We start from the raw sequence: 25,269 nt of genomic DNA on the forward strand, positions 1-25,269 counted from the left end.
CACTTCTATTGTTCGCCTGGCAGCAGAGCTGGTAGCTGTCCTCTGATTGGTCCAAAGCGGCACTGCCGGGGAACTCTTCTCTGATTGGTTCGTTTTCAATTATCCGCCATATTCAAACTTCCGCCGTGCTGACTGTGTGCATTCATCTCCGGTCGTCTGTTGTCGCTGTGTCTTCTACACTCGAGCATTGTTATCCGACCCGTTACCCTCATTCCGTTTTATTTTTAAACCCTAACGAGGCCTGCAGCGGAATGGACGAGAGTGAAGAAGCAGCGGCGTTGGGGAAAAAGCAAAAGCTTCGTCGGACGTCATCGAGATCGTCCACCGCCAGTGTTGGCAGCTTCGCCGAGCCCTCGCCGAGAACGCTCCGCAGAAATAACTCCAAAAAGTACGCCGACGCGTTTAAACCCAACCGCCACGCACTTCACAGCGTTATCCCGCTGCTCCAGATACGTTTAGCGGATTACAAAAACGAATTCCTTTGTGCCTGTTTGCGAGCGGATAAAAGATGCGTTCCAGTGCGTCCCGGAAACCACAGTTTTACGATCACGTGCCTCGGCTTCGTCATCAAATCGATGTAAAGCTGATTTTTCCCGTGGTCGTTCACCAAATGGCGGCAAATTCGCCAAGTTTGGGTTGTTGCGTTCTATTATCTCGCCGCTAGATGGCACTAAATCCCACAGGCTCGACCATTATTGCCCAGCTGACTATGAAAGAACATAAGCTGAGCTGTTCAAACCCCCCCCCCCCCCCCCCCCAGCCTTGTTTTTAACTCACAAAAACAAGGCTCCTTCGGGCAGGGTGGCATGCATGCAACTCTATTTGTGCGTGCTGTCATGTGATGTTTTTGTCGTGCTCATTAGACCTCTGCTGCAGAGAGGGAGCTCCTTCACCTTCCTCACTCCAGGGACACCTTGGGACTTCAGTCTCGTGAGTGCACCACGACCACCGCCACTATCTACGTGCCGCTTAAGCCAGATCAGGGTTTAAACCAAAAAAACAACTCTGTCTGTTATTCATGCATCTGATCCCAACTTTTGGCCAAAATCGGAGGTAGGGAGAAGTAAGCATTTGAGCACGACGGGTTTTATTGGCCCCGTTATGTCGGAATCCACATAGCTGAAGCTTGTGCGAGAACCCCCGGCTGAAGCGATACTTTTGTTCAACGTGTCACGTAAATGTGCGTGGAAATTGTCGTTGTCCGCCACAGAAGCGAAAACGCAAAGAAAAGGAAGACGACACGGTCAGCCTGTCCAGTTTCGACATCAAGGTGAGAGCGACCGTCTTTGCGCATTTGGCACCGCGGAGGGCGGCCGCAATTCGGAAGCGTCTTCATGAGTCGCCGCCCCGGTTTCTCATCGGAACGCAATTTTCTGCTGCGTTAGCGGACGCGTGCGCTCTTTGAACGGTCATCGATGTCTTCGTTGTACCAACCGCAGTTGTGTTTCCCGCTTTTGGTTGCGTGCGGCAGGAGCCAACGCACAAGAAAGGACGACCGCTGGCCAGAGTGTCGTCCCTCGTCAATTTCATATCGCCGTCCAAGAATGCGGCAGTGCGACGTTTTGGTCAGACCATCCAGGTAAAGGAAGGACACAGCCCCCCCAAAAAAAAGACCTGGCCGAATCCTTGTGTTCCCAACCCAGTCCATGTCGCTGCGAGGGGACGGCAAGTCTCCGGGCACGTCGCTGCGCGGCGGCAAGACGGCGGCGGCGGCGGCGGCTCCCACGCCCACCAAGCGCCGCGGCAGCGCGCTGTGGTCCGAGACGCTGGACGTTCACCAGAAGAGCGCCTTCTCCTCCGAGGAGATCAAGAGACAGGAGGTTGTGCCCCCCCCCCCCCCCCCCCCCCCGCACGCTTTGACATGAGCTTATCCGAGGTGCTCCTCTTTCCGCAGGCTATTTATGAGCTCTTCAGGGGCGAGCGGGATCTCATCGAGGATCTTCAGCTGGCGCGAAAGGTTTGAAGACCCCCCCCCCCCCTCCCCCTCACTAAAAGATCTCCGCTCTTGTTCGTAACGTGCCAACTGTCGCTTGGCTCAGGCGTACCACGACCCCATGCTCAAGCTGTCCATCATGACGGAGGAGGAACTGGCGCACATCTTCGGGGATCTGGATGCCTACATCCCGCTGCACGAGGGTCGGTAAAAGGCCCGTTCCTCTTCCGTTTGCTTCTTGCGGCGGAAGAACAACAACAAAAAAAAAAACAGATTTTGGAATGTAAAGAACGCACTTGCTTTTGCCACATTTTGTGCTTCCGTTCGATCGACATGATGTCACGCCATTCGGGGGCCGCATAACGGCAACAGAGACGACTGACTTGCTAAGCGGCAGTCGTTTTGGGCAAACGACAAAAAGAAATCTGTGAAGATCGGATTTGGATCTCAAACTTGAGCTTGGCGCCTCCTCCCCAAAGAAAAGGGGCAGGTCGGCATCTCGTGCCGCATCTTTGAAATCCAATTGTGCCTTTGTCGGGTCTTGACATCTTGACGGAGTTGCGGACGGCTTTCATTTTGAGGTTTTTTTTTTTTGTCCCTTTCAGATCTTTTGACAAAGCTGGCTGACGGAACGAGCTCCGACGGAACGGTGGCTCAGATCGGACAGATCGTCATCGACTGGGTGAGCGACACGCAGAGCGAGCAGGCCGGCCGGCCGTTTGTGCGTGAGCGGCGCGTGACGTGGTTGTGGCGCCCCCCAGCTTCCGGGCTTGAACGCGTACCGAAACTACTGCAGCAACCAGCTGGCGGCCAAGGCGCTTCTGGACCGGAAAAAGCAGGACCGGCGGGTGCGGGACTTCCTGCAGCGCTGCCTGGAGTCGCCCTTCAGCCGCAAACTGGACCTGTGGAGCTTCCTGGACATCCCGCGCTCGCGCCTCGTCAAGTACCCGCTGCTGCTGCGCGAGATCATGAGGCACACGCCCGCCGAGCACCCGGACGTCGCCCACCTGGAGCGGGCGGTACGAGAGCGCGGCGATCGGCAAACTCGGCAAAGCCCCCCCCCCCCCCGAGCATCACATTGTCGCGCGGTCTGCCCAAGCAGGTGGCGATCATCCAAGAGATCCTGTCGGACATCAACGTGAGGAAAGGCGAGCGCGAGTGTCGGTACTACGCCGACAAGTTGGAGTATCTGGATGACGAGCAGCGCCACCCTTTGATTGACAGCTGCACCGGCCTCTTGTGTCACGGCGAGCTCAGGAACAAGAGCGGCTCGGTGAAAACGCACGCACGCATTTTCCATAAGGTGTCCAAATGATGGCGCCACAAACGGAGAAATCGGTTTTACATTTCACCAGACAAAATTATGATTTTTTTTTTTTGCAAACACTCGCTTTTTACATGGGGGGGGGGGGCAGATTAAAGGGCCGAGTCAGATCAGGGCCGCTCGCATGGCAAATAAACGGAACGCTCGCTGTCCCGGCAGAGGCTGCACGTGTTCCTGTTCTCGGAGCTGCTGGTCCTGACCCGGCCGGTGACGCGCAACGAGCGCAGCCGCTTCCAGGTGTACCGGCGGCCCATCCCGGTGCGCGACCTGGCGCTGGAAGACCTGCAGGACGGAGAAGTGCGCCTGGGGGGCTCCTTCAGGGGGGCCTTCGCCAACGCCGACAAAGGTGCCCTTTGCAACACTTTATTATTATTATTATTTTTTTTTTAATCGTCTTGCTGAGAAATGGATGGAGCGGGGTGCGGTGGCGGCAGGAAAATGGCACGTTTTGCATAACACGAGACAAAAAAAGAGCGACGATGCCCCGGCATGTGAGCGAGGACGGCGACCGATGCACTTTTGTCCAAAGACGGTCGAGGATTTTTCATTTCACCCCCCGGTGAAAATTTTTTCAGATTTGTCTTTTTTTGCCAGATCTAAAAAAAATAAGTCGGCTTTTTTATTGTTTTAGTTGCTGGGGGGGGGGGTCACATTTTGTCTTTTCTTTTTGGGGAGACAAAGTTTGCACAAACTTGTGCTGGGTTTTTCTCTCAAACTTTGTAATGTCCTCTGTATTTTCTCATGTTTTGGTCAATTTTTTTGGGGGGGGGGCATTGGTTTTGGCCAATTGTCAGAATTGTTTTTTTATTTTATTTATTTTTTTGCTTTTGATCATATAGGTGCTGTTGCTTTTCGGTCTTTCATTTTTTTTCATGAATTTTCTCTTTTTGGTCTTTTTGACTTTTGTCAAGTGGGGATTTTTAAAAACGTTTTTCAGACTTGAGCTCACAAGTCACAGCATCTCCGTATTGTGTTTTTTTTTTTCTTTACTTCCTTCGTTGTTCTTGACAGCGTGTTTTCTCAAAGGCCATGTCCCCCCCCGCCCTCTCTGCCCCTCCAGCTAAGAACGTTTTCCGCGTGAGCTCGTCAGACCCGTCCCACGGCCAATCGCACACGCTGCACGTCGACGACGTCTACCGCAAGCAGCAGTGGCTCAACTGCCTGCGCGGCGCCATGGCGCCGCGCGGCCCCCCGGGCGGCGCCGCCCCCCCCACGCGGGCCAAGCGGCGCTCGTCCGCCGTCTACGACGGAAACGAGAACTGTCCGCCGGCGGGACCTCGCCTCAGGCCGCAACGGTCGCGGACCTCCATCAACAGGAAAGAGACGGGAGTGTAGAGGTGACTGAATGAATGAATGAACCACTCCTTTCATGTTTTTAAACGCGTTCTGCAGACTGAACATAAAACCAAATTACAACCAACCAACATCCCCCCCCAAAAGTGATGTCGTTTCCGTCCTTGATTTTCAAAAGTGTCTTTGTGTCTTCAAATGACGTCGTCTGGATTTGTGATTCGCAACATGTGTGATATGTAATATAAGCTTTTGTATGCCGGGGGTGTAGTGGACAGGCAGGACATTAGATGGCACAATCTACAATACCTTATGCAGCCCCCCCCCCCCCAAAAAAAGTTAACAAAATAAGAAAAACCTATCCTGAAAAAAAAGATTTTGTCTCAATCTATTTGGGAGTTGAACCTGATCATTTCTTTTTGTGATAGTGTGCTGTGGGCATTTTTTCCTGAAATTTGTGATAGCCCACTCTAGTTCTCACTCACTACATATATAGATCATACCTGTCAACTTTTCGGAGCGCCAACCTGTTCTGGACAAAAGCAAACGGAACTACCTGTTAGGGGGGGGGGGGGGCGAAACCCCGGAAATTTTCAGAATCCATATGATTTGTGCGATACGGCCATATACGTAAGATTCACCACAAAATCCATGTGAACTATGGCTAAACCGTACGAGTTGACAGGTATGATATATATATATATATATATACAGTACAGATAAGAAAAAGCTTTATTTGTCCGACAATGGAGAAATTCCCAATTTACAGCAGCAAAATTATGAAAGGGACAAGTAGAAAAACAAAAAGTAGATCAATGATCACCTATAAATAGAAGCATGTTCCAAATGGCTTTTAGGTCCTGGTTTTCAGGTCTGTCGATTCAATAGCCTGACGGCAGTGGTCGGCAAGGAGCTGCGGTGCCTCTCCTCCTCGCAGCGCGGGCGGATCAGTCAGCAAGACGATTGGCGGCGGATTTGGACTGGCTTTCGGGGGACTTTTTTTTCAAAGCGGGTGCGGTGGAGTCGCGCCGGAAGTGACGCCGCGCGGCCGTCGGAGGGCGCGGCCCGCAAAAGTTGGACGCGGCCGCAGACCGCGACTGGCAAAAGGCGTGAATGCGTCGCACCGGATCATCGCGTTCTTCTAAAATTAGCTCCGTGTCCCATAAGGCGTGCGTGAAGAGTTATTTGGTGAAATGCTTTCAAGGTTTGCTGGAGTCAAAACGTGTTCTCGAAATCAGCCATCTTTGTTGTTGGGACAATCCGAGTGGGGTCCGACGTCCCACCGTACTCGATTCTAACATGCAACCTCGACTTTGCCCTGGCCTCTTGTCCACATGAGAGAAGCGCGAGGCACTTTGCTTCAGCCCTTCGATAGCTCAGTTGGTAGAGCGGAGGACTGTAGAGGCGCTCAGCTGAAATCCTTAGGTCGCTGGTTCAAATCCGGCTCGAAGGAGGGTTTTTTTTTTTTTTGCCCTTAGTTTATTCAATACAAAGTGCATACAGTTGTGATCTGACATTTGTCCAAGTTCTGCTCTTCCAAATGGTGCAGTTTGAATCGCTCATTTTTGTCACTTGTATTTTTCCCCCGTTATTACAACCCGGGGGGGGGGGGGGGGGGGTTCCGTTTTATTTTTGTTTTTGTCTGATTTTCTCATGCCCGTTTCGTGTGTCATTTGTGCGGCCAGTATTTCTGTACCCACCGGGTCACACTTTTGGGCAGATTTTTTGGTGATCATTTTTGACAACTATTTTGTTTTTTGTCAGCTTTTGTTCAGGGTATTTCTTTCCATAATTGTGTGTGCTTTTCCTTGACCCCCCCCCCCCCCCTCTGTTTTTGTCTGAATTTACTCGTTCATTGCTTGGTGTTTGTACTGCCACGACCTAACCGTACAAAATAATAAGTGAGCTTTGAAATCTTTGCTTTTTTTTCCCAATGTCAACCCAAATATAAAGGTGATCTCCACAACAATCGGGCAGCAAACTTTATTTAGCCGCAAATCACAAAGTTGAAACAAATGGACATATTTACAGTCGATATATTTGCGTGCGTACACACGTGCGCACTAATCTCCTCTGTCACAGTTTCCCAGGTTCGTCGCCCCACAGATGTTTTCTTTTTGTGGACAGTTTGTCCCCGTTTTGTTTGTCTCCTTTATGTTTGGTTCCATTCCACTGATGGCCACGAGATGGCGGCACACACGCTGTACATTTAAAAGAAGAAGAGTGAAAACGTGAAGCGGACTTTGCCGGTCGACGGAAAAGAAACGAAGATGACTCATGCGTCACGACTGATCACGCAGAGCCGACGCGAGCCATCGAAAACGCTCGTCAGACGCCGAAGACGGGAGGCGGCGGCGGCGCGTACGACAGAAACGCAACCGTGCGACTGGGCAAATCCAGCTGGGAGAAAACGTGGAGCGCATTCGCGCCCAGGATCCTCCTCAGGGCCACCCGCGTCATCTGCTGGAGGCTCAGTGGAGTGTCTGCGGGACAAAACACAAACGGTAAGCGCGCACACACACGCACACACTCCAACAGAGGAAATGCTCATCGTTAGCATGAGCAATGAGCATCTGCAGTGCTACCTTGACTGGAGAGTTTCTTCCGTGACCAAGCTCGTAATTCAACTTACTAAGGTGTATCGCATTGGCTTTTCCCCCTGCAGATACATCTAAGACATGGGTGGCAAACTCAGGTCCCGGAGGGCCGGCCGCCCCGCATGTTTTCCAAGTCTCCCTGTTGCAACACACCTGATTCAAATGATCAGATCATCAGCAAGCTCTGCGCAAGCCTGACATTGAACCATCAGGTGTGTTGCAACAGGGAGACTTGGAAAGCATGCGGGGCGGCCGGCCCTCCGGGACCCGAGTCGGACACCTATGATCCAAGACGGGGGTGGGCAAACTTTTTGGCTCGGGGGCCGCATTGACTTTTAAAATTTGACAGAAGGGCCAGGTCAGCATGAGCTATGGTACATTTAAAAAAAAAAAACTGCATTTGTTGACAGTCCATATCAAACATCAACAGAACAAAAGCATGAAAGTACGGTATTAATATACTTTTTTTAAATGACAAAAGTGTTGTTGATGACCTATTTTAGCCTGTGCATCGCTGCAGATGGGTTGTGATCAGACCAGTAGAAGTAGAATACAGAATACATACAAAATACAGAGGTACTAGGTGGTCGAAAAGATTGCCCCCCCCCCCCCATGCCTGTCATTACAAGTCCAATTGAAATGAATGCAATCATTCACATCGAACCTTAATTGTGGACCAACCTTCGGCGGGCCGGATTAAAAAGACCAACGGGCCGGATTCGGCCCGCGGGCCGTAGTTTGCCCACCGCTGATCTAAGACGTCCAAGCCGTTTCTTCGTACGTACCTTCGTAGAAGCGAAAGCACAGATGCGCCGGCGAGCCAGGCGGCGCGTATTGGATGGCCTTCTTGTCAGCGTTGTCGCGGGCGTGCAGGTCAGCGCCAAACTCCACCAGGAGCTCGATCAAGTCCACCTGTCGCGTCTTGGCGGCGCGGTGTAGCGCCGTCTCGTGGAGCGTGGCCGCGTTGACATTCGCGCCTCCGAGTGATGGAAAGCAAAGAAAAGTCAGCCGCGTTGGGACAACTTGCACAACGAGATACGGGCCAAAAAAATGTAAAAAAAAAAAAAAAACTGACAACAGTTGGGGAAAAATACATGGCAAAAGATTGGGCAAACATAGACCATACCCAAACTAAAATAGACACCCCAAAAATAAAGAAATGGGGAAAATGACCCAACAAAAATATGACAAATTGACTAAATTTGAGGGGGCCAAAAAGTTTCACCCACACTCGCCTACAAAAAAAAAATCTACAAAAATCTGGCCTTAATTATTAAAAAAATAAAAAATAAAAGACACTCCCATACCTGTCAACTTTTCGGAGCGCCAACCTGTATAAACTACCCAAAAAATCCTTATAAAGAGCAAAAAGTCCTTATAACACACAAAAGCATTTTAACTGTCAAAATAACGGCAGAAAAAAAACCCACGAAATTTTCAATGATATTTATTGTAGATCTCCGTAATACAATGTTAATGTATGTTTAATTACAATTAGGTTAACGTCTAATCATCATTCTACTTAGTGGCATTACTGTGTTCAGAGTTGTATTCCTGCGTTACTTTTTTCACCAACTCCAAATCATTTGGAGTTGGTGAAAAAAAAAAAACCCAGAAATTTTCAGAATCCGTATGATTTGTGCGATACGGCCATATACCTGAGATTCACCACAAAATCCGTAGGAACTATTGACAGGTATGCACTCCAATGGATGACTGACCGGCATTGAGGAGCAGCTTAGCGCAGTGGTAGTGTTTGCTGGCGCAGGCGACGTGCAGCGGTGTTCCGTAGTGGCAGTCGTGCGCCTCCGTGGACGCGCCGCGCTGGATCAGAAGCGTCGCGCAATCCAAATCGCCTGTCGAACGGGGAAGGAAGAAATAAATAAATAACTTGGAAATTGAACGACTATCTATCTATATTTCGATCGATTGAGCGCACCTCGCAGGCAGGCCTCGTGGAGCGGCGAGAAGGTGAAGAGCGGCGGGTTGACGGCGGCGCCGTATTCCAGCAGCAGCCGGACGCAGTCGGGGCTGCCGGCCGCGCAGGCGTCGCACAGCGGCGTGCCGCCGTCGATGTTGCGGGCGTCCACCTGCGGAGTCGGACGTCATTCGGCGCCGCGTCAAGCCTCCTGCCGCTTAACTTTCGTCGAGGCTTTGCGGTCGGTTGGGGTTTGGACGTTCAAATTCGCTTTGTTTGGATTTGTTTTGGGATTTCCGATTAGACGGCGGTCCGACAGCCTGACCATCGCGACTGACAAAAGAGTCGCGTGGCTTGACAAAGCCAAAAAACGCGAGCGTTCCTATTCCACCGGGTTTTCTGGATGTCGCTCTCCAGCTATTCTCGACCAAATGCTTTTTTTGTTGTTGTTCATATTTAGGAGCGTCTGGAACAGATGAATGGGTTCTCCATGATTTGCCACAGCAAACATTGCTTTGGTTTTCACACTTGGGTTCGCGGAGGCGGATTCTTCACCAAAACCGAGGTTCCACCGTCTTCATTTTTGGGCTACGAACATTTTTGGTGGGCTGTCGACTCTCGCCGTCCGATCGCTCCCCTCGCATTCAAGGCGCGTGGCTTCGCAGAAGGCCGAGAAGCATCCCGCTCACGGGAATCGGGTGCGCCGGAGGAGGGAGACGTCGAAAGCGGGGCCTTCTGACCTGCGCGCCGGCGGCCAGCAGCAGCGCGACGCAGCGCGCCCGTCCCCGGATGCAGGCCTCGTGCAAAGGCGCCATGGAGTCGGCGGCCGCGGCGTTGACGGCCGCCCCGTCGCTAATCAGCTGCCGCAGGCGCGCCGCCCGGCCTTGCGCCGCCGCCCGGTGCACCTCCGAGCGCTCCGTCCAGAATCCCAGACCGTGAGCTGCGAATGCCAACATGTCAACGGATCCCGACCCGGGCACTCGTTCTCTCGGCGCCCGCTTTTGGGGTTTCTTCGGCAACGCTGCGAGAAGCGTTCATTCGACAAGATGTTTCGATTCGGTGCCAAACGACGTCACCCGCAGAAAAAAAAAAAGGCGGCTTTCACAAGAACATCGTTGTCACGTAAGACGAGTCAGATTGTTGCTCCTACGTCACCCGATGAGGGTCGCGGGCGTGCCAGTCGACCCCAAACCGGTGGCCAGCCCAATTGAGAGTGTTCAATTCATCTCGGCACCGTGCCACCCACTTTTGATTTCGTCATGTTCGATTTGTATTTTGATCAACGATCGCATTTTTGGACGGGGCTGTTGACCACATATATGCACTCGCAGCAAAGTGCGGTTATAGTTTCCCATTTTTAATCATCGAGACGATCCAAAAAATCCAAATACAGTGGAAAAAAATCTCCGCAAAGGGCAACTCGGTAATAACGCCTGCACTACGCAACGGGCAGTTGACTACCGACTCCAGCCGCTGCTTCCGAGCTTAAAACGTGAACCTCGCGCACTCGCCACTTACGAGCTGAATTCAATGTTCGATCGTCGCGATCGGGCGGCAAACGAGTGTGCGGCGAGCGAGCGAACGTCACACTCGCTTGGAAGTTTTGATTCGGCGTGTCGACTATCGCGGCGCGGACAGAAGCCGTCGTCGGAGTTCACGTTTTGCTTTCCACTCGGCGAGAAGAGCGCTAAGCCGCTTACCGATGTCCCCGTACATGGACGGCCTGTTCCGCGTTATCTCCATGTCGTCATCTTCACCGTCCACCAGAAAACTTTTCGCGGGCGACGGACGTCATCGCGACCCCGAAAAACTCGTCGAGTGGCCGGAGGACGCTGCCGCCGCGCGTGCGCTCACGTTCCTCTCGACCAAGAAGTCCTTTCGGGCAATGAAATACTGTAGGAGCGAGCGAAAGCGTGGAACTCTGGGAAATGTAGTCACATTTGCTTACCACGTGACCTTCGGCGCTACGGTTTACGACAGTCACGAGCGGAATACGGGCCGTCTTTTTTGCCCATATTTCCGGCACTTTTGGGTTATATTTAGTCTTTTTGTTGTTGTTCGTCGCTTCTCAGATTTTGCTACATTTATGTCTATCTGTCGTGAAATTATAACTAGATGAATAAATAAATACTTCCATACCTGGGGGGATTTTTTGGTCGGCTTTCAGCTTTTTGTCACGTTTGTTTGTTTGTCCAACTCTCAGTGGAAACGAATCCTCTTTAGTGCTGGAAATGCTTCAGCGTGACGGCATCCCTTAAACCCCTTTATGTGATCTGCTCCAAAATGGGAACTTGACACGAAAAACAAGGTAGAAGAAATGATGTTCAATGATCTTTATTCGCCGTTTTGAAGAGAAATCGTTCTTGTCCTGAATATTTGTACAAATGCATTTGTATCTTTGCAAATCTAGAAAAGCTCGAAAGTGAACCAGTTGCACATACTTCTCGACATCCTCCCTTGTTACTCTGACCGTCGTGTCAAATGTCATTTTTAGGATATGCCGCGAGCCACTGAAAATGGGTGTTGGGCCAAAGATTGCTGACCCGGTCAGCCTCAACAGGCGAACATTGAAAAAGACACGGGAAAGAGTTGTCGGGACCGGTCGCGAGAAACGAAGCGATAGAAACGATGAAATCCAACATGATGAAACCACCACCACATATCTGGCCATATACTTGATACCTTTTGCCCCCAAACTCTCTCGCACTGTGTGTTCTCTTCGCAATTTTAGGCTATTTCCGGTCCTCTTGACGTCTTTTTGTGTTTCACGGAGCTCCACTTGATCCTAACATCGAAGTTGGATAACAAAAAAGGTTTCCAGCGGTCACGGGAAGTGACATTTCTGTTAGGCATGGAAATAGTCCACAAGTCGGCGGTTGGTGAGTTGCCATCGTCTATTGGGACGGTCGCAGTGTAACTAAGAGGAAAGGCTGAGGAGGACTTGGCGTGGCACCGCCGGCGTTGAGTTCTTGAGCAACGGCGCGATCGCTCGGACGCGACGCTCGAGTTTGCCTTTGACGACTTTCAAAATGGATGCGGCTGCTGGCAAGGCGTTTGCTTTCGTTTCCTGCCCCCAGTCGCCGTCCTCGCGACTGGACTCGCGTCGCTCTCCGTTTTCACACACGTCGGATTGACGAGCAAAAGTTGGGATTCGTCGTTTTTTTTTTTTTTTGCTGGTGTTGTTGCGGCTTCTTTCTTTCTTTTTTGGGATGTGCTACGTGGCCCGGATTGCCACTTCCTGCTTGGGAAATTGCCGAGCAGCAATGTTTTTTGTGTGTGTGTGTGTGTGAGTGCGCGAGTTAGTTTGTTTTGTGCCCCCCCTCACAGGCGGGAGCGAAGTGAAAGTCGATTTGCGCCGGTTGGGAGTAGATTTCATGCGGCTTGTGTGTTTTTTGGGGAGGGCCATGCTTCCAACAAGAAGGACACGAGGACGACGCGAGGCTTGACAAGTTCCGAAATGGAAAGTGGAACCGATTCCGCTTCAAGTTGAGTACACGCTCAAGTTTCACTTTCGCCTTGGCGGTTTAAACGCGAATCCCTCACACCGGAGCCTCTTTGATCGGCTCCCTCTGTCGCAATTGCCGTCCAAGTACGACTCGCGTACGGCAAGTACGACAAAGTACGGCCGCGCGACTTACTTGTTGTGCATTTCGCACCTCTACTCCCTCGCCTTTTTCTTCCCCTTCGTGTCTTTCCCCCCCTTCGCACTCAGATGTTTTAATCCCAGTGACGGAACATTCTGACGCTTTTAAACGGGAAATCTTGGCTCCACTCCGAAGTGCCTACTTGTACGAAGAGTCCGAGCTGTCTTTCCGATACAAATGGGCTTGGTTTGTTCAAAACCCGGCCTTGAACCAAAAGGTGACTGCTATTTGAGGGGTCTTTGCAATTCGAGAGGGGCCGCGCGAATTCACTTTTGGATCCCGCTTTCAGTACGCCGCCTTTCGAGCCAAGAGAAAACGGGCGGGATATTCACAAGATGACCTGGTGGAGACTTACGGCTTTTTGCTCTTTGATGACGTCAACAAGGTACACACACACACATTGGCGCTCAATCTGCCACGACACATTTCCTGGTGCGCTTTCCTCTTCCCTTCATTCTGATTTCATCTTTTCTTTCGCAGGCCAATGCGCTTGGGCGAACTGGAGTTCTCACTGGGACCAGCTCCTGTTGCAGCTTGGGAGACCCCCTCAAGGGTAATACAACGGCGCACCTCGTGAGTAACGAACATGGCGGTCAGCTCATCAGCACTACAGTCGGGAGGTCTCGGGTTCTGACCCTCCTGTGGGACTGATTTGAGGGCAGAGGTGGCAAGGGCTTGCGCGGGTGTCCTCAGAAGAGGCCCGACGTGCTTGCTTCAAGCTGTTTGTCACTCCGAGTTGAGGTTTACTGTCAAAATGACAAAGGCAAAAAGAGAATTGAAAATGGACTTGGTAAGGGTTCTGGAATAATTCCATCTCAATAGGCACGTGATCGATATCGGTAGAAAATGCGGTTGATAGAAAGAAAAGAAAAACGGCAGCGCGCGTGTTGGGGCCAGCGCGTCGCCACCTCCGAAATCCAATCCGGATCGATATCGACCAATATGAAATTCTGAACCTTGTGATTTACTTTTCGGCCATATTGCCTATGAAGCACAAAAAGGAGTTTTCGGATTCTTTATTTGCCAGATGCATAGGGGGGGGGGGGGGGCAGCGATCACGTCAACATCTGCGCTCCAGCCAGCGTGTGGCTGGTGAAGCGTGATATTGCCGAGAGTGGCTCCCGAGTCACATGGCATGAGCGGCCCGAGCGAAGCAGTCAAAGTCCAGCGTTGTCGCGCCAAAGCGCCCCCCCCCCCCCCCCGCTTCACCGCCACAATCGACGTTGCGAAAGCTCCGGCGGCAGAAATGCATAAAAACTTTGACGTCCCGTAACAGGCTTAACGAGAGAGAGCCACTTGCTGAAACACGAGTCCCTTTCATGACATCGCATGAGGAAAGAAAGTCGCCCAACCGGTTTGCGGGTGTTGCCGTTACGTTTGCTTCACCTCGTCGCGTTCATATTTTCTTGCTCGTAGAAATCTTGCGTCGACCGAGCTCGCGGATCGGCAACTTCAATGCAGTGGCGTGCGGTGAGGTGCATGGTTGGTGAGGCGCTGACTCCTTTGGTGTCAGATTTACAAATATATAAAGCAAAAAAGGGTCGCTTCTTCAATTGGCTAAACATTATATTTGCGACACGCAGATTATACGGCAAGCAGCGCCAGCCAGTTGCACGTATCGACCCAGTTTGTGATGATTGCGCAATGCAATGCGCATTCAGAGGTGAGGCTCTGACTCACCCGCCTCCCCTGACCGCACGTCTCTGCTTCGATGGGAAAGGAGGGACCACACGCACTTCCTAAGCAGGTGGAGCACCAAAATTCCATTTTAGATCTGGACAAAATGGGCCGAATATCTTCTCTTCGTATATTTCCTTTTTCATAAGTCCTGTTTCAGTGCACGTCAAAAAGATCCACTATCCAAGGCTCACCCGACTGCCCCCCCCCCCCCCCCCCCCCCCTCCGGACAGTGCGAGGGGCTGTCTGGCATAAGAATGAGCATTTAAAACCGCTGAACAAATACTCAGAACTTGCTTGCTGGACATGTTTGGCTTTTTTGTTTTTTTTTGTAACACTGCGGATGCTACACGTGGTACCCACTTTTCGTAGGTCAAACTTACCGGGGTAAACTACTCTCGGGGACTCTCCAGACTTTTCAGAGAGAAATTGACGTTGGAAACCTGATGCGTTGGAGAAAAACAAACTTTGAATTGGTGCGTTTGCGTTGTGCTTTGGTGACTGGTTTCTGACCGTATTTCAACGGTGTCGTTCAGGCGTTTACATCTCGATGTTCTCTGACTGTTTGGGCCCGGAGCGCTGGCAGGACGGCCAATCGGGATACATCGCCGTAATCAAGCTGACGACGGTACCGGCAAAGGGAAACGGGGGGCGGCGACGGGGCGTCGGTTGACACGCTCTCCTTTCCGCAGGGCAGGGTCAAGCGAGTTTCGGGGAACCGGGCGGCGGCTCCGGGCGCCCCCACCGCGGGCTTTGACTGCCACGTTTCGCAGCACCTGGCCTCCGTCACGACCCGAACCAGCCGCTCTCTGGCATTTGAGAGAAGCCAAGTAAAGACGGCACTTTGAGAGCGTGGACGATGCGCCGTCCCAACTTCAGCCCCTCCCTTTGCCGTTCCGCAGTGTTACGTCTACGAGCCGCTCGATGACGGAGGCGACGAAACGGCGCCCTCGCCCAGCCTCGCTTGCCCGTTTGCCGTCGTCGCTTTTTCTTACAAAAAGCAAAGGTGATTGAGCGGGGCCGATGCGTCGGCTTCCTTTTGGCCGCTGTACAGTGGAACCTCCGCCTCAAAGGAAAAACCTCGCGCTCGAGTCAATCTTTGAGGGATCCCCAAACGGTCGGCACTTGCGACGCGCGGGTTCCACTGTGCAGTCTGCCGGATGGAAGGAAGCTAGCTCAACCTTTGTTCTCCTCTTCCAGAGCGCCGGCGATGAAGGGTAAGGCAACGCGGATCACGACGACCCGTCGCCGTCACGCGGGACTTTGCCTCAATGGCCTTTTCTCGGATTGTCACAGAGCCCAATCCTCGTGGCTTCATCTCATGCGAAATTCTCCGAATTCTGCCGGTTCTCCGTTTAGCGGAAGGCGAGGTCAAGAAAGCGGACGCGGATCCAAAGCGAGGACCGTGTGAAATTGCGGCGAACCGCACGCGCACTTGCGGCGCGATGCTAAGTCCCCCGCCGGCGCCGAGTCCATCCCCGCCGCCTGCCGTCCGTGACGCGGACGACTTGCCGTCACCTCCCGAGGCGCTCCGAGCCGCCGGTTCTGCGCAAACGGGATCGGAAGATCAGCCGATTGGTGGAGAGACTCCCCCGCAACGGCAGAACGGTACCGAAGACCTGAACGCCGAAGCGACGGCCGCACCGCGCAATTTGCACGCGCTGAGCAAAAGCCGCGATCCCCGAGTGAAAAGCTTCGGGACTGCCGACGCCGCAGCGCAACGAACGGCGACCTTCGCCTCCGAGCAAAGGGTCACGGAGAAAAGTCCGGTCGGGCCCGCAAAGTCAGAGACGACGAGTACCGGCGAAACGCGAGCGGGAGCCGCGCTCGCGACAAACCATTTGCAAGTTCTGAAGAAAAGCGACGACCCGCAAGCGAAAACCCTCCAGACCCGGGACGTTCCGGCAGAGCCCGTGGGGAGCCTCGCCTGCGAACGGAGTAGGGTCCGTCCCTCGGAGTCAGAGACGGGTCCTGGTGAAGCGGATGCCGAGGCGACGCTCGCAACAAATGCGGCAGAGCTGATTGTGAGCTTCACCGCCGAGCGAAGCGTCACCGGCAAGCGTCCCGTCGGTCCCGTCCCCGCAAAGAAGCCGCCTCCGTCTGCCAAACGCAGGAGGGCTTCGCGTTGTCCGGCGACCGCTCCTCTCGCAAAAAAGCAACGGAGAAAATTGTCGCGCAAACACTCAAACGCTGGGGATGAGGCAAAAGAAGCCTCCTTTGAGACTCCCGGCCTGCAAAATCGCAGAAAACCTCGGCAAGATGATCGGCTCGGGCGTCAGCCCGAGCGGAGAAAGGCGGCCTCAACTCGGGACCGGCGGAGACTCAGAAAGTGGGCCGTGAGAGGGCGCCAAGTCAGGAGGCTCGCCGCGGAAGCGCTCAAAGCAAGGGAGGCGGGGCCGGGAAATGGGACGAGGCGTCGGGCCGTCGGGGCTGAGCGGCAAGCTCCACCGAGAGAGAAATCCGAGCGCTGGAACTTGAAGCCCGTCAAAAGTGAATGCGGAAGAGTCTTGGTCCCTCACGGCTCCGGGCGGCCCGCCCGTCCGGCCGAGGAGACGGCAAACGTCCGCGGCTTCCCGAGGCCGACGGCGGCTCCCGAGCCGCGAGGGGGCGCGGTCGGAGACTTGCGGGATCCCGTCGGGTCAGAAGCCGTGGATGAGCGCGGCGCTCCCGATGGGCGCCCCGCAAAGCGCGCGCCGACCCGCGTCCTCTCCGGGAGGAAGGCAACCGCGCGTCGGCTCGGCATCGACGAAAAGCCCCCAAATGGCACTGCCGAGACCTGTTTGGAGAACACCGCCGACCTCGCGAGCGCGTGCGTCGAGCCCCAAGGAACGCCGGCTCGGTTCCAGCAAAGGGGGCCGAAAGGCGCTCGCGGCGGGGAAGCCCCGTTGGAGGCGCAAGGCCAGAAAGCTGAAATCCTATGCAGGCCTCCCTCCATTTACCCAAAGTGGAAGCGAGTGAAAACGCTCAGGAAACATCTGGATATCTCGCGGGAACACTTTAAGAAGACATGTAAGTGCCGTTTGGTTGTTCTCCTTGCCATTTTTAAACCATGCGGCACCTTGATCCGCCTGCTGGTTTTCTGTCTCGACAGGGTGGATGCACTTTCGACGGCCGTCCGGCGCCGACGATGCCGTCAAAGAGCGTCTTCGGGACGATTCTCTCAGGAAGAAGACCCCGAGCTCAAACGCATCGACCGATGCTTTGACTTTACTGGCAGACCTGGCCCTCGGGGCCAATCGCCAGCAGGTTCTGTCGCAATCGGACCGAGACGTCGCGGGGCCGCCTCGGTCCGATTTGAGAAAGAACGGCCGGCCCCCAAATGCGGCCGGTGCCGGTCAAGCGTCGCTGCTTCTTACGCCGCGAGGACGGCCTGGACCCACGCGACGGGAAAGCCCTCCCGCGGAAGGCGCCGAGTGGGCTCGCTTGTTGTGTCAGGAGCACGCGTACTCGTTACCCCTGCGTGCCTCTCTGCCTCCCGCTTTACCGGGCACACCGTTCCAGGTCTCCCCTCTGAGCGGCTCCGCCGGATTGCTTCAGAAGCCGCGCGCGGCGCGCGGTGTCGAAACGCCACGGGCCGCCGCCGACGATTTGGAGGAGCCGGCGGAAAAGCGGGATGGTCAGCCTTGGGACTGCGGGGGGACACGGACGACCGCGTTGAACCGCTACCGCAGCTTCCTATGCCGAGACGGTTCGGTCCAAGTCACGCGCCAATGGAAAGAAAAGTACGACTTTGGTCGAGACAGCAGGTTTTCCAGCGATCCGAAGGACCGGACCATCGTCCGGGCCTTGCACGGGTAGGCGCCAAAGCGGTCGAGTGCCCGGTGACACGGTGTCACTGACACCCGTTGAGGTGTCGCTGACACCTCAACGGGTTGATTTCACTCTCGCCTGTCTCGTTTGTCTTGTTTGACAGCCCCTGGGATTTCTCTCTTCAAGACACCAGGGAAGACATGCAGCTCATTGTCCACATGTGGATTGGTTTTTTCTATAGCCGTTCCACAGCGAGGTTCATTGACCTGGGCTCAGACCGGGATACAAACCCGCGCTCGGCCGACGGTGTTCGACCGGAGGCGGCCGTGGCAACAAAGGCTCGGGCGCGGCTCGAGGCGGATGGCTTTGAAAAGCGGAGCGAGCGTTCCCTTTCCAACACCTCAGACCTGAGCGGGACCTCCTCTTTGGATCGAGACTCTGACGTCCTCAACTCCTCTCCCGGGGCCCCGAATGGATTTGAGGTTCTCCCTTCAGATCCTCAAGTCCACAGTGCAAAAGCCTCGGCCGACTCGCCGACGGAGCTCAAAGAGCAACAAACATTTCAGGTTGGTCCCGATGTCACCTCGATATCGCAAAGTAAACTCTCTTGAGTTTTCCGTTGAAGGATTTGCCTTACCCTCAGCAAAATGTTTTCCTCCTTCCAGGGAAACCGAGCGACGATTCTCTCTGCGGAGATAGCAGATCAAGCGCACGGCGCACGGCGCGCCGTCGCGCCGTCTCCGAGAGAGAATGAAACTCGCATCATCCGAGGAGAGATGGCGACGGTCTCGGGTGAGCCGCGCAATCACGGCGCCGTCGCGGCGGACCGCTCGCAACCTAAATCCGACGCGGGCAAGATGGATTTAAAAGGCGGCTCTCAGACCGCCGAGCCGACGGCGCTGCCGAAACACGAAAGAGGCTCGCCTTTGACAGAAAAAGAAACGGGTGGCGGGTCTCTTCCGGGGCTTCAAACCGATCGCAAAGGATCGCTTGCGCGCTGCGACGCAAGCGTCTCGGCGAGGGAACAAGAGCAGAGTGGGACTCTTCAACCGACGCGGACTGGTTGTCATAGAAGCCACGGTCACTTTGCGAAAGGCTCTGACGAGAAGGCCGTCCGCATTTCACCCGCAGAAGCCGGGCGGCATTTGAGCGCTCGGCCTCTCGCTCTTGTCCCCGACTGCGAACATTCAGAGAGAGGTCGCGCCACGCCACCTCGTCGAGAATGCTTCGAGAATCGGCGAGCCCCGACTCACGTTGCATTACAGGCGGCGGCTTTTTTCGGTCAGGGCTCAGCGTCTGAAAACATCTCTCTGGTCAACTCGGAGATGGCAGCGTTGAGCCCGCATGGGAAAGAAAGCCCGTGCGCAGCGACGGGTGCGCTCCCTCTTAGCGGAGAAGAGAAGGCGGCTCCCTTAGCTCCAATACATCGGCGACCTGCCTTCGTTCAGCATCAAACTGTAAAACCTTTGGCATCCGACTCAGAGTTGGCCGAAGAAGGACAAAAGAAGGTTGGAGAGAGCCGCTTTTCCTTTTTTGCTGGAGAGGGTACGAAATCCACAAGTGGGCTCGAAGAGGTTCTTCGTGACCGCACCAGAAACGGTTCCCCCGAAAGCATCCGAGAACCGTCAACGTCCAGAAGAGCAGTGCTGAAGGCGGGCCAAAGCGGCCATATTGTCGGCGGGACCGGTGGGACCGGATCCGGCAAAGCGCGCTTTGAAAAGCCTTCCGCCATCGTCCGAAGCCAGCAGCAGAAGGATTTAATCCGGCGTGAAACTGTAAAACTTGCGACTGAGGTGGGATTCCTTGAGGAAGGACAAGATGCGGAGGTGGAAGGAATCCACCCGAGGGGCGTTTCAGCCGCAGGCCCCCGGAGTCAGATCGAAAAGACTGTCGGCAACCACAGCCCAATGGAGCTCGTCCTTTCCGCAGCTTCTTCTCCCGACAGCCCGTGCAGACCATCGCTATTCCAAGTCGAAGGTGAAACCGGCCGGCCCGACGCGGCGGGAGATACTCGCTCAGTGGAAGGCCGCGACGAGAACCGGCAACGGAGCCGCGGAAGTCACTCTGAAACTTTCAATCGTTTGGAATCTGATGTGGAATCGGTCAAGCCGAAGGACGCGCCCCGTGCGGCCAACTTTCCCGTGGGGGGCTTTTTGAGAGAAAACGCTCCACCCGCCGGCCCCCGGAGTGCGCTCCAACGGCCCGTCCGGAACCGGATGGAACCAGGGTGTCTCCTCGGAGCCGCTTCTCCCAAAAGCCTCCCGGAACGCTCGCCGCGCAGAGTTTGCGTCCTCAAGGCGGCGGGCCAAACCGGCCGGCCGGTCCTTGCGGAAGGCCGGCCTGACTCCGGGTCCTCCCCCATCCCCGTGGACGATCCACCCGAGGCGGTAGCGCCTTCTGGCCGCCAGAATGACATCTCTTCGGAGGGTTCTGACCCGAGTCTTCAACGGTGGCTCGACGCTAGGTCAAGCCAGACAAAGCCAGACAGCGAGGCGAAGGACAAGCGCGCAAAGCCGACCCGGGCCGCGTCGACCCCACGCGGGCCGCCGACCGATCCTTCGGATCGCTCCGTCGTCGCAGTGCCGATACGACGTAGGGCGGATGAGGATCGCCGGGACGCACCGACTCCCGGGACGAAATCACGGGAAAGAAAATGCAGGTTCTACATATTGGTGACATCAGAAGATGCCTTCTTTGCGGAAACAAAGGTACGAAACGATCGCAAAGAATTTCCGGCCCTTTGAAAAAATGAACCCTGCGAGCAGCTCCGCAAGTTTCTTTTCAACTCTCCAAAGGCTTGTTTAGAAGCGGCGGGTCACACGGCGGTACAGCCGAGCCAGTTCTTCCTCGGCGGAGAGTCTTCGTCTTTGCTCATCATCATCAGGAACGAAGACATCTCGGCGCACCTCTCTGAGGTACGCCGGTCAATGACGGAAGCGCGGTCGCGACGTACTGTACCTCGAGGGACGGAACGATTCTGTACGTTCGAACGGCAGTTCCTCGTGGCCATTCCCGATCAAACGGCCGCCGCCGCCGACTAGCGCGCATAATGTAGTAGGAACGTTTCGAGATTCTCAAAACATGAACGTGTAATACAGTCGAAACGTGTCCATCGCAAAGATGAAGAAAAACTGTCGCGTTCCCACTTTCTCTCTCAGCCAATGAAAAGTGGCCTCTCCGGTTCAGGACGGGCCACGCCCCCGAAGCCCCTCGACGCTCATCTTCCAATCCGTTGGCCTTGAACTCCGCCGCGATTTTTGTCGCGTGCCAGTCGGTAGTCTCGGCCGAGCTTGCTCCGGGAGACAATTAGGGACGGTGAGATTTGCTTGCGTTTACCGGACATGTTTTCAGACCGCGCGCGGCCCCGGAAGTACGACGGTGTACCGAGTCGATCGGTCGCAACGGAAGGGAATCCCTCGCCGTAGGTTTTCCTCATTAGCAAGGTCCGGGTGGCGGTTCGCTTCCCGCGCTTTGTCGTCACGAAGGCCTACTTACACGATTTTGTGCGAGCAATCGGGTCGTTTTCACCAAGTTGACCTTCGTTGTAAGCCAAATCGGCAAATGGAAAACAAAAATGACGTGAAATTGGGACTTGGAAAGGCAAACGTTCTTCAGGTGGAAACGCTGGAAACGAGGTTCGACTGTAGCTGTTCTTCAAAGAGCAGAGTCTTGACTACTTGTGTCCCCCGCGGATCTCGGTCTCTTGCGGTCTCAGGTTCCACATCTACTGGAGCTGAAAAAGTCGCCGGAGGTGCGCTTTGCCGGCATCGACGAACCGCGCGATGTCATGAATCTCACCCATCAGGAACTGTTCCTCAGCGGTGGCTTTGTGATGTTTGATGGGCCGTCCCTCGAAGCCCTCAGCCTGGGTACGCCAGTCCCCGCCCCACCCCTCCATTGCAATGGAATGCGCCCCCTGTCTGATTGATGCTGTCTGTTTAGACGAGCTGAAAAGATCGATGGAAGTCCTGCAAGAGCTGAACAAAACGGGAAAGTGGAAGTGGTTGCTACACTACAGAGACAGTCGGCGATTCAAGGAGAACGCAAGGTGGTGGTGGGGGGGGGGGGTCCTCGACCATGGTCCAAATAAGAACTTGACTCATTGATGGGTTGAAACCTCAAACCTTCCCCCCCCCCCCGGCGTCCAGGTTCACTGCCGAAGCAGAAGAGAAGAAGGACTTGCTGAGCTGGTGTCAAGAGACGGGCCTATGCGCAGTTTTGCCCTACCACGAATGCGACACCAAGTCCAGGGATCATCCCGACTATCTCGCTTGTCTGGTGCACTCGCAGGTCCAGAACATTGCGGCCCGTTTTCCCGTGTTTGTGACCGGTAAGTTGTCAATCTCTCGTCGGATGTGTTCGACGATAGGCGACGCGATACTTGTAGGGCGCTCCGCTAACGTGAAGCTGAACTGAAGCCAAGTGAAAAAAAAACTGAATAAGAGGCGCGCCCCCCACACGAGGTATCGTCGTGGCTTCGATTCAGATCGGCGGCACAAAATTGGAGGAGTCGAGACGAGCCGTGCCTTTTGCGTTTGAACCGTACTTTTGACCTCGGCTCCTCCCGGATGACTATCGTCGACGCCGCGTTACCCTTCAAAGTTCTCGCCGCGCTTTCGACATCCCGGACCAGATTGTCGTCGGGTCCGGCGGGCACCGTATGTTCAATAATGCGTGGACGAGCGAGGAGAAATCATTTGCAAAAGTCGTCATCGTAATTAATACTTGCTGGAACAAAAACGGCCGCGTCGGGAGCGCCCCAGTGCGACCGGTCCAAAAAGTTGGTCTGGCGCCAAAGCCATGACATTTTCTCGTTTGGAAGGTGGCTGAAAAAGTGTTTTCTTCTTCTTCCAGATACGAGGAGCGCCGAGCAATTTGAGAAGAATGGAATTCTGACCGCGACCGTCGACTCTTTCCTCATGCGTTTTTCGACGTGACCGCGCAACTGCCTGACCTCAACTCTCCCGTGCCGACTTGCACTCGGCGACTCAATGCAAACAATAAACCTCATGACTTGATTCACGAAGACCACGCTACCTTTAGCCAAACAAAATTGTTCTATGCAGTACCAAATGTTGCAGTTTTGTTGGGCCCTTTGGTTTTTTTTAGTATTCACCGGTTTCTAAGAGGACGAGCTGTGCGATGAATGGTGCCATTGTGTATGATTTAAATTGGGCGTTTATATTTCATGGTTTATGAAAGAGCTCAAATCTTTTTATGTGCACGTCCGATTTCAAAATGCAGTGATCCATCAATGTATTGACTAACGTGAGTGAAATGATGGAATAAAAGAAATTGGTATCCATGCTAGTCTGGCGCCACAAAGTCGATTCACGTTGCTGTTAGATTTGAGGTAAGGTGCAACCCTCACGTACAAGTTCAACACATTCGAGTTGGCCGGAAACGCATTTGTCGCGGCGTCAAGAAAGGCGAGCTGGAAAGTGACGTCAATTCCGCCGGCGGCCGAGATCATCCGCGTGCAGCCGCAAATGGCCTTTTGCAATTTTGACAAACTTAATTTCAACTCGACAATTTTAGCATCACACCAAGGTTGAGACATTTTGCCTGAGCGCCCCCCCCGATGTCCGATCTGAATAACAAATAGATGTAAATGACACTTGCACAGTGCCAATCCAGGTATTGGAGGCGTGACGAGAGTTCAAACAATAGGCTGGATTTGCAAACTTTTCCCACTGGCTCATGAGGCTCATTCCAGAATTGGCGAAGATTTTGCCTTCAAAATTCTGGGAAAAAAAACCTTCTATTTCCAGATTTTCGGCTACATGTTCATCGACGCCCCTTTGCTCGATCCATTCTTTTGGAAAAGTGTCGGACGATGTCAAATCCAGCGTACGGTGGGTGAATCACTGCTTTCCTCTCCTGCCACGCTGAGAAGGTGAGTAGCACATGTATGCGTACAGAATGTGGGACACAACTTCCACCGAGAAGCTTTCGGTGCAACAATATTAAAAAAAATGCCACTTCAACTTCATTTGAACATACAGTATTTATTTGAGATCCAATTTGGTCAGAGAAAATGGCATCTTCGAGGCTACTCCAGACTGATTTTCAAGCATGCTTTTCTGAGGGGTTTTTTTTTTGGGGGGGGGGGTAGATTTGGTCCGAGGACACGTAAATGTGCTCAGAAACTGCATGTTTTGGTATTTTGTATGTGGATTATTTACAATTTGATGGGCGGGACCTAAAATGTCATCCAGTTCTGGAATGACCCTTGGGATGTTTCGATCAATTATCATTCATGTGGAACTTGAGACCAAAGTGAGGTGCTTGAATCAAAGCAACTGGACTGCGCTTGTTTGGAACGGTTTCACCTTGAATCTAAAAGGCTCTTTGGGTTCTCAATAAAATACGGAAATAAAAACGCCTTTGGATTACAACTGACAATTCTATAGCCGAGCGCGTAAACAAAATGATCAGTCTCCTTTTTAATTTTTTGTTATCGATTAGCAGTTGAAAAACGAAAGAACGAATGATACACGGATTCCCGCGTTTTATTTTACTTATGGAAAGGAGTCGAATCGGTACTTCGACTTTTATTACGCAAGTAGCTTAAGTACAGCGTGTGAGTCCTTGCTACTTTCCGGTCGTCGTCGACGGCTTTAACGTCACGCGGCGGTACGAAAAAAGGGGAATGGACGACGCAGCTAAACGTGCGGAGTTGAAAGTCTCGACTTTTGGTTGGAGCTGAACTTCCGCGGAGCCTTTATCGGCGGGCGATGTTATCTGATCAAGTTTCGACCGTGAGTACGAAACGCAGGCTAGCTGATTGAGTTGAATTTTATTGTGACTTCCTCTCCGCCGGCGGGATCACGCGAGTCGCGCGCTGCGTTCAAATCCCCCCCCAGAAATCAAGACTTTGGAGCTAGCAACACGTCACAAAGTTGAGATAAATCACGATTGCGGCCTGCGTGGAAATGTGTTCCCAGGAATGTGACGGGGGTAATACTGTATTTGTTGGAATTCCAGCGGCCCGCTCGTAGAGAAAGCAGCGCTGGCAACAGTTGGTCGCACTGTGTGTTAAAAATAAAATACAACTACCGATTCACCTCTTTTAAATAAAAAGTACAGGCTCAGAAATTTACTGAAGTACAAAAGTCGAAATGTGTTTTCTGGCA

The 25,269-nt window shown here is 53.6% G+C and overlaps 3 protein-coding genes and 1 non-coding gene across 14 annotated transcripts; 3 read left to right on the top strand and 1 right to left on the bottom strand.

The window, feature by feature from the left end:
- Window positions 1–133: 133 nt before the first annotated feature.
- LOC147207045 (neuroepithelial cell-transforming gene 1 protein-like) lies at window positions 134–4,696 on the top strand. The gene is made up of 12 exons (XM_086110271.1): window positions 134–388; window positions 864–930; window positions 1,211–1,270; window positions 1,472–1,579; window positions 1,644–1,820; window positions 1,895–1,957; window positions 2,040–2,136; window positions 2,539–2,615; window positions 2,695–2,952; window positions 3,036–3,206; window positions 3,417–3,603; window positions 4,318–4,696. Exons 1-12 carry the CDS (start codon window positions 252–254, stop codon window positions 4,590–4,592), a joined length of 1,677 nt encoding a protein of 558 aa, XP_085966397.1. The 5' UTR covers window positions 134–251; the 3' UTR covers window positions 4,593–4,696.
- Window positions 4,697–5,912: 1,216 nt separating this feature from the next.
- On the top strand, window positions 5,913–6,000 carry trnay-gua (transfer RNA tyrosine (anticodon GUA)). The gene is given in 2 exon segments: window positions 5,913–5,949; window positions 5,965–6,000. It is a non-coding gene; the product is annotated as a tRNA-Tyr (tRNA).
- Window positions 6,001–6,511: 511 nt separating this feature from the next.
- Window positions 6,512–10,991, bottom strand: LOC147207047 (ankyrin repeat and SOCS box protein 13-like). 2 transcript variants are annotated; one of them, XM_086110273.1, is made up of 6 exons: window positions 10,763–10,991; window positions 9,803–10,002; window positions 9,084–9,234; window positions 8,866–9,000; window positions 7,930–8,121; window positions 6,512–7,030 (listed from the first exon to the last, which is right to left on the bottom strand). In XM_086110273.1, the coding sequence occupies exons 1-6, from the start codon at window positions 10,803–10,805 to the stop codon at window positions 6,876–6,878; spliced, it is 876 nt and encodes a 291-aa protein (XP_085966399.1). In that variant the 5' UTR covers window positions 10,806–10,991; the 3' UTR covers window positions 6,512–6,875. The 2 variants fall into 2 exon arrangements, with proteins under 2 accessions (XP_085966399.1, XP_085966398.1); XM_086110272.1 differs by having other exon boundaries at window positions 9,752–10,002.
- A 90-nt stretch (window positions 10,992–11,081) lies between these two features.
- On the top strand, window positions 11,082–23,443 carry tasor2 (transcription activation suppressor family member 2). 10 transcript variants are annotated; one of them, XM_086110260.1, is made up of 18 exons: window positions 11,082–11,370; window positions 12,390–12,547; window positions 12,775–12,923; window positions 12,996–13,091; window positions 13,187–13,259; window positions 14,920–15,011; window positions 15,076–15,213; window positions 15,286–15,389; window positions 15,584–15,600; window positions 15,680–17,392; window positions 17,475–18,177; window positions 18,297–18,699; window positions 18,799–20,841; window positions 20,929–21,048; window positions 21,849–22,002; window positions 22,076–22,181; window positions 22,282–22,463; window positions 22,988–23,443. In XM_086110260.1, exons 2-18 carry the CDS (start codon window positions 12,520–12,522, stop codon window positions 23,068–23,070), a joined length of 6,204 nt encoding a protein of 2,067 aa, XP_085966386.1. In that variant the 5' UTR covers window positions 11,082–11,370; window positions 12,390–12,519; the 3' UTR covers window positions 23,071–23,443. The 10 variants fall into 10 exon arrangements, with proteins under 10 accessions (XP_085966386.1, XP_085966388.1, XP_085966389.1 ...); XM_086110262.1 differs by having other exon boundaries at window positions 12,463–12,547; XM_086110263.1 differs by having other exon boundaries at window positions 11,083–11,370; window positions 15,743–17,392.
- Window positions 23,444–25,269: the final 1,826 nt, after the last annotated feature.

The sequence above is a fragment of the Hippocampus guttulatus genome, chromosome 4 (genome assembly GCF_054856545.1).
Source record: "Hippocampus guttulatus isolate MCC_2025c chromosome 4, RoL_Hgut_1.0, whole genome shotgun sequence".
NCBI classification, from domain to species: Eukaryota; Metazoa; Chordata; class Actinopteri; order Syngnathiformes; family Syngnathidae; genus Hippocampus; species Hippocampus guttulatus.

Bases quoted from the DNA above. Each gene is read 5' to 3' on its own strand.
- LOC147207045 (XM_086110271.1), top strand. From the start codon at position 252: ATGGACGAGAGTGAAGAAGCAGCGGCGTTGGGGAAAAAGCAAAAGCTT. The intron at 1,580-1,643 runs GTAAAGGAAGGA...TTCCCAACCCAG, and splicing joins GTTTTGGTCAGACCATCCAG to TCCATGTCGCTGCGAGGGGA. The intron at 3,604-4,317 runs GTGCCCTTTGCA...CTGCCCCTCCAG, and splicing joins CTTCGCCAACGCCGACAAAG to CTAAGAACGTTTTCCGCGTG.
- LOC147207047 (XM_086110272.1), bottom strand. From the start codon at position 10,805: ATGGAGATAACGCGGAACAGGCCGTCCATGTACGGGGACATCG. The intron at 9,001-9,083 runs GTGCGCTCAATC...CCCGTTCGACAG, and splicing joins CCACGAGGCCTGCCTGCGAG to GCGATTTGGATTGCGCGACG. The intron at 7,031-7,929 runs GTACGTACGAAG...TTTGTCCCGCAG, and splicing joins GTGCTTTCGCTTCTACGAAG to ACACTCCACTGAGCCTCCAG.
- tasor2 (XM_086110260.1), top strand. From the start codon at position 12,520: ATGGAAAGTGGAACCGATTCCGCTTCAA. The intron at 15,214-15,285 runs GTAAAGACGGCA...GCCGTTCCGCAG, and splicing joins TGGCATTTGAGAGAAGCCAA to TGTTACGTCTACGAGCCGCT. The intron at 22,464-22,987 runs GTAAGTTGTCAA...TTCTTCTTCCAG, and splicing joins TTTTCCCGTGTTTGTGACCG to ATACGAGGAGCGCCGAGCAA.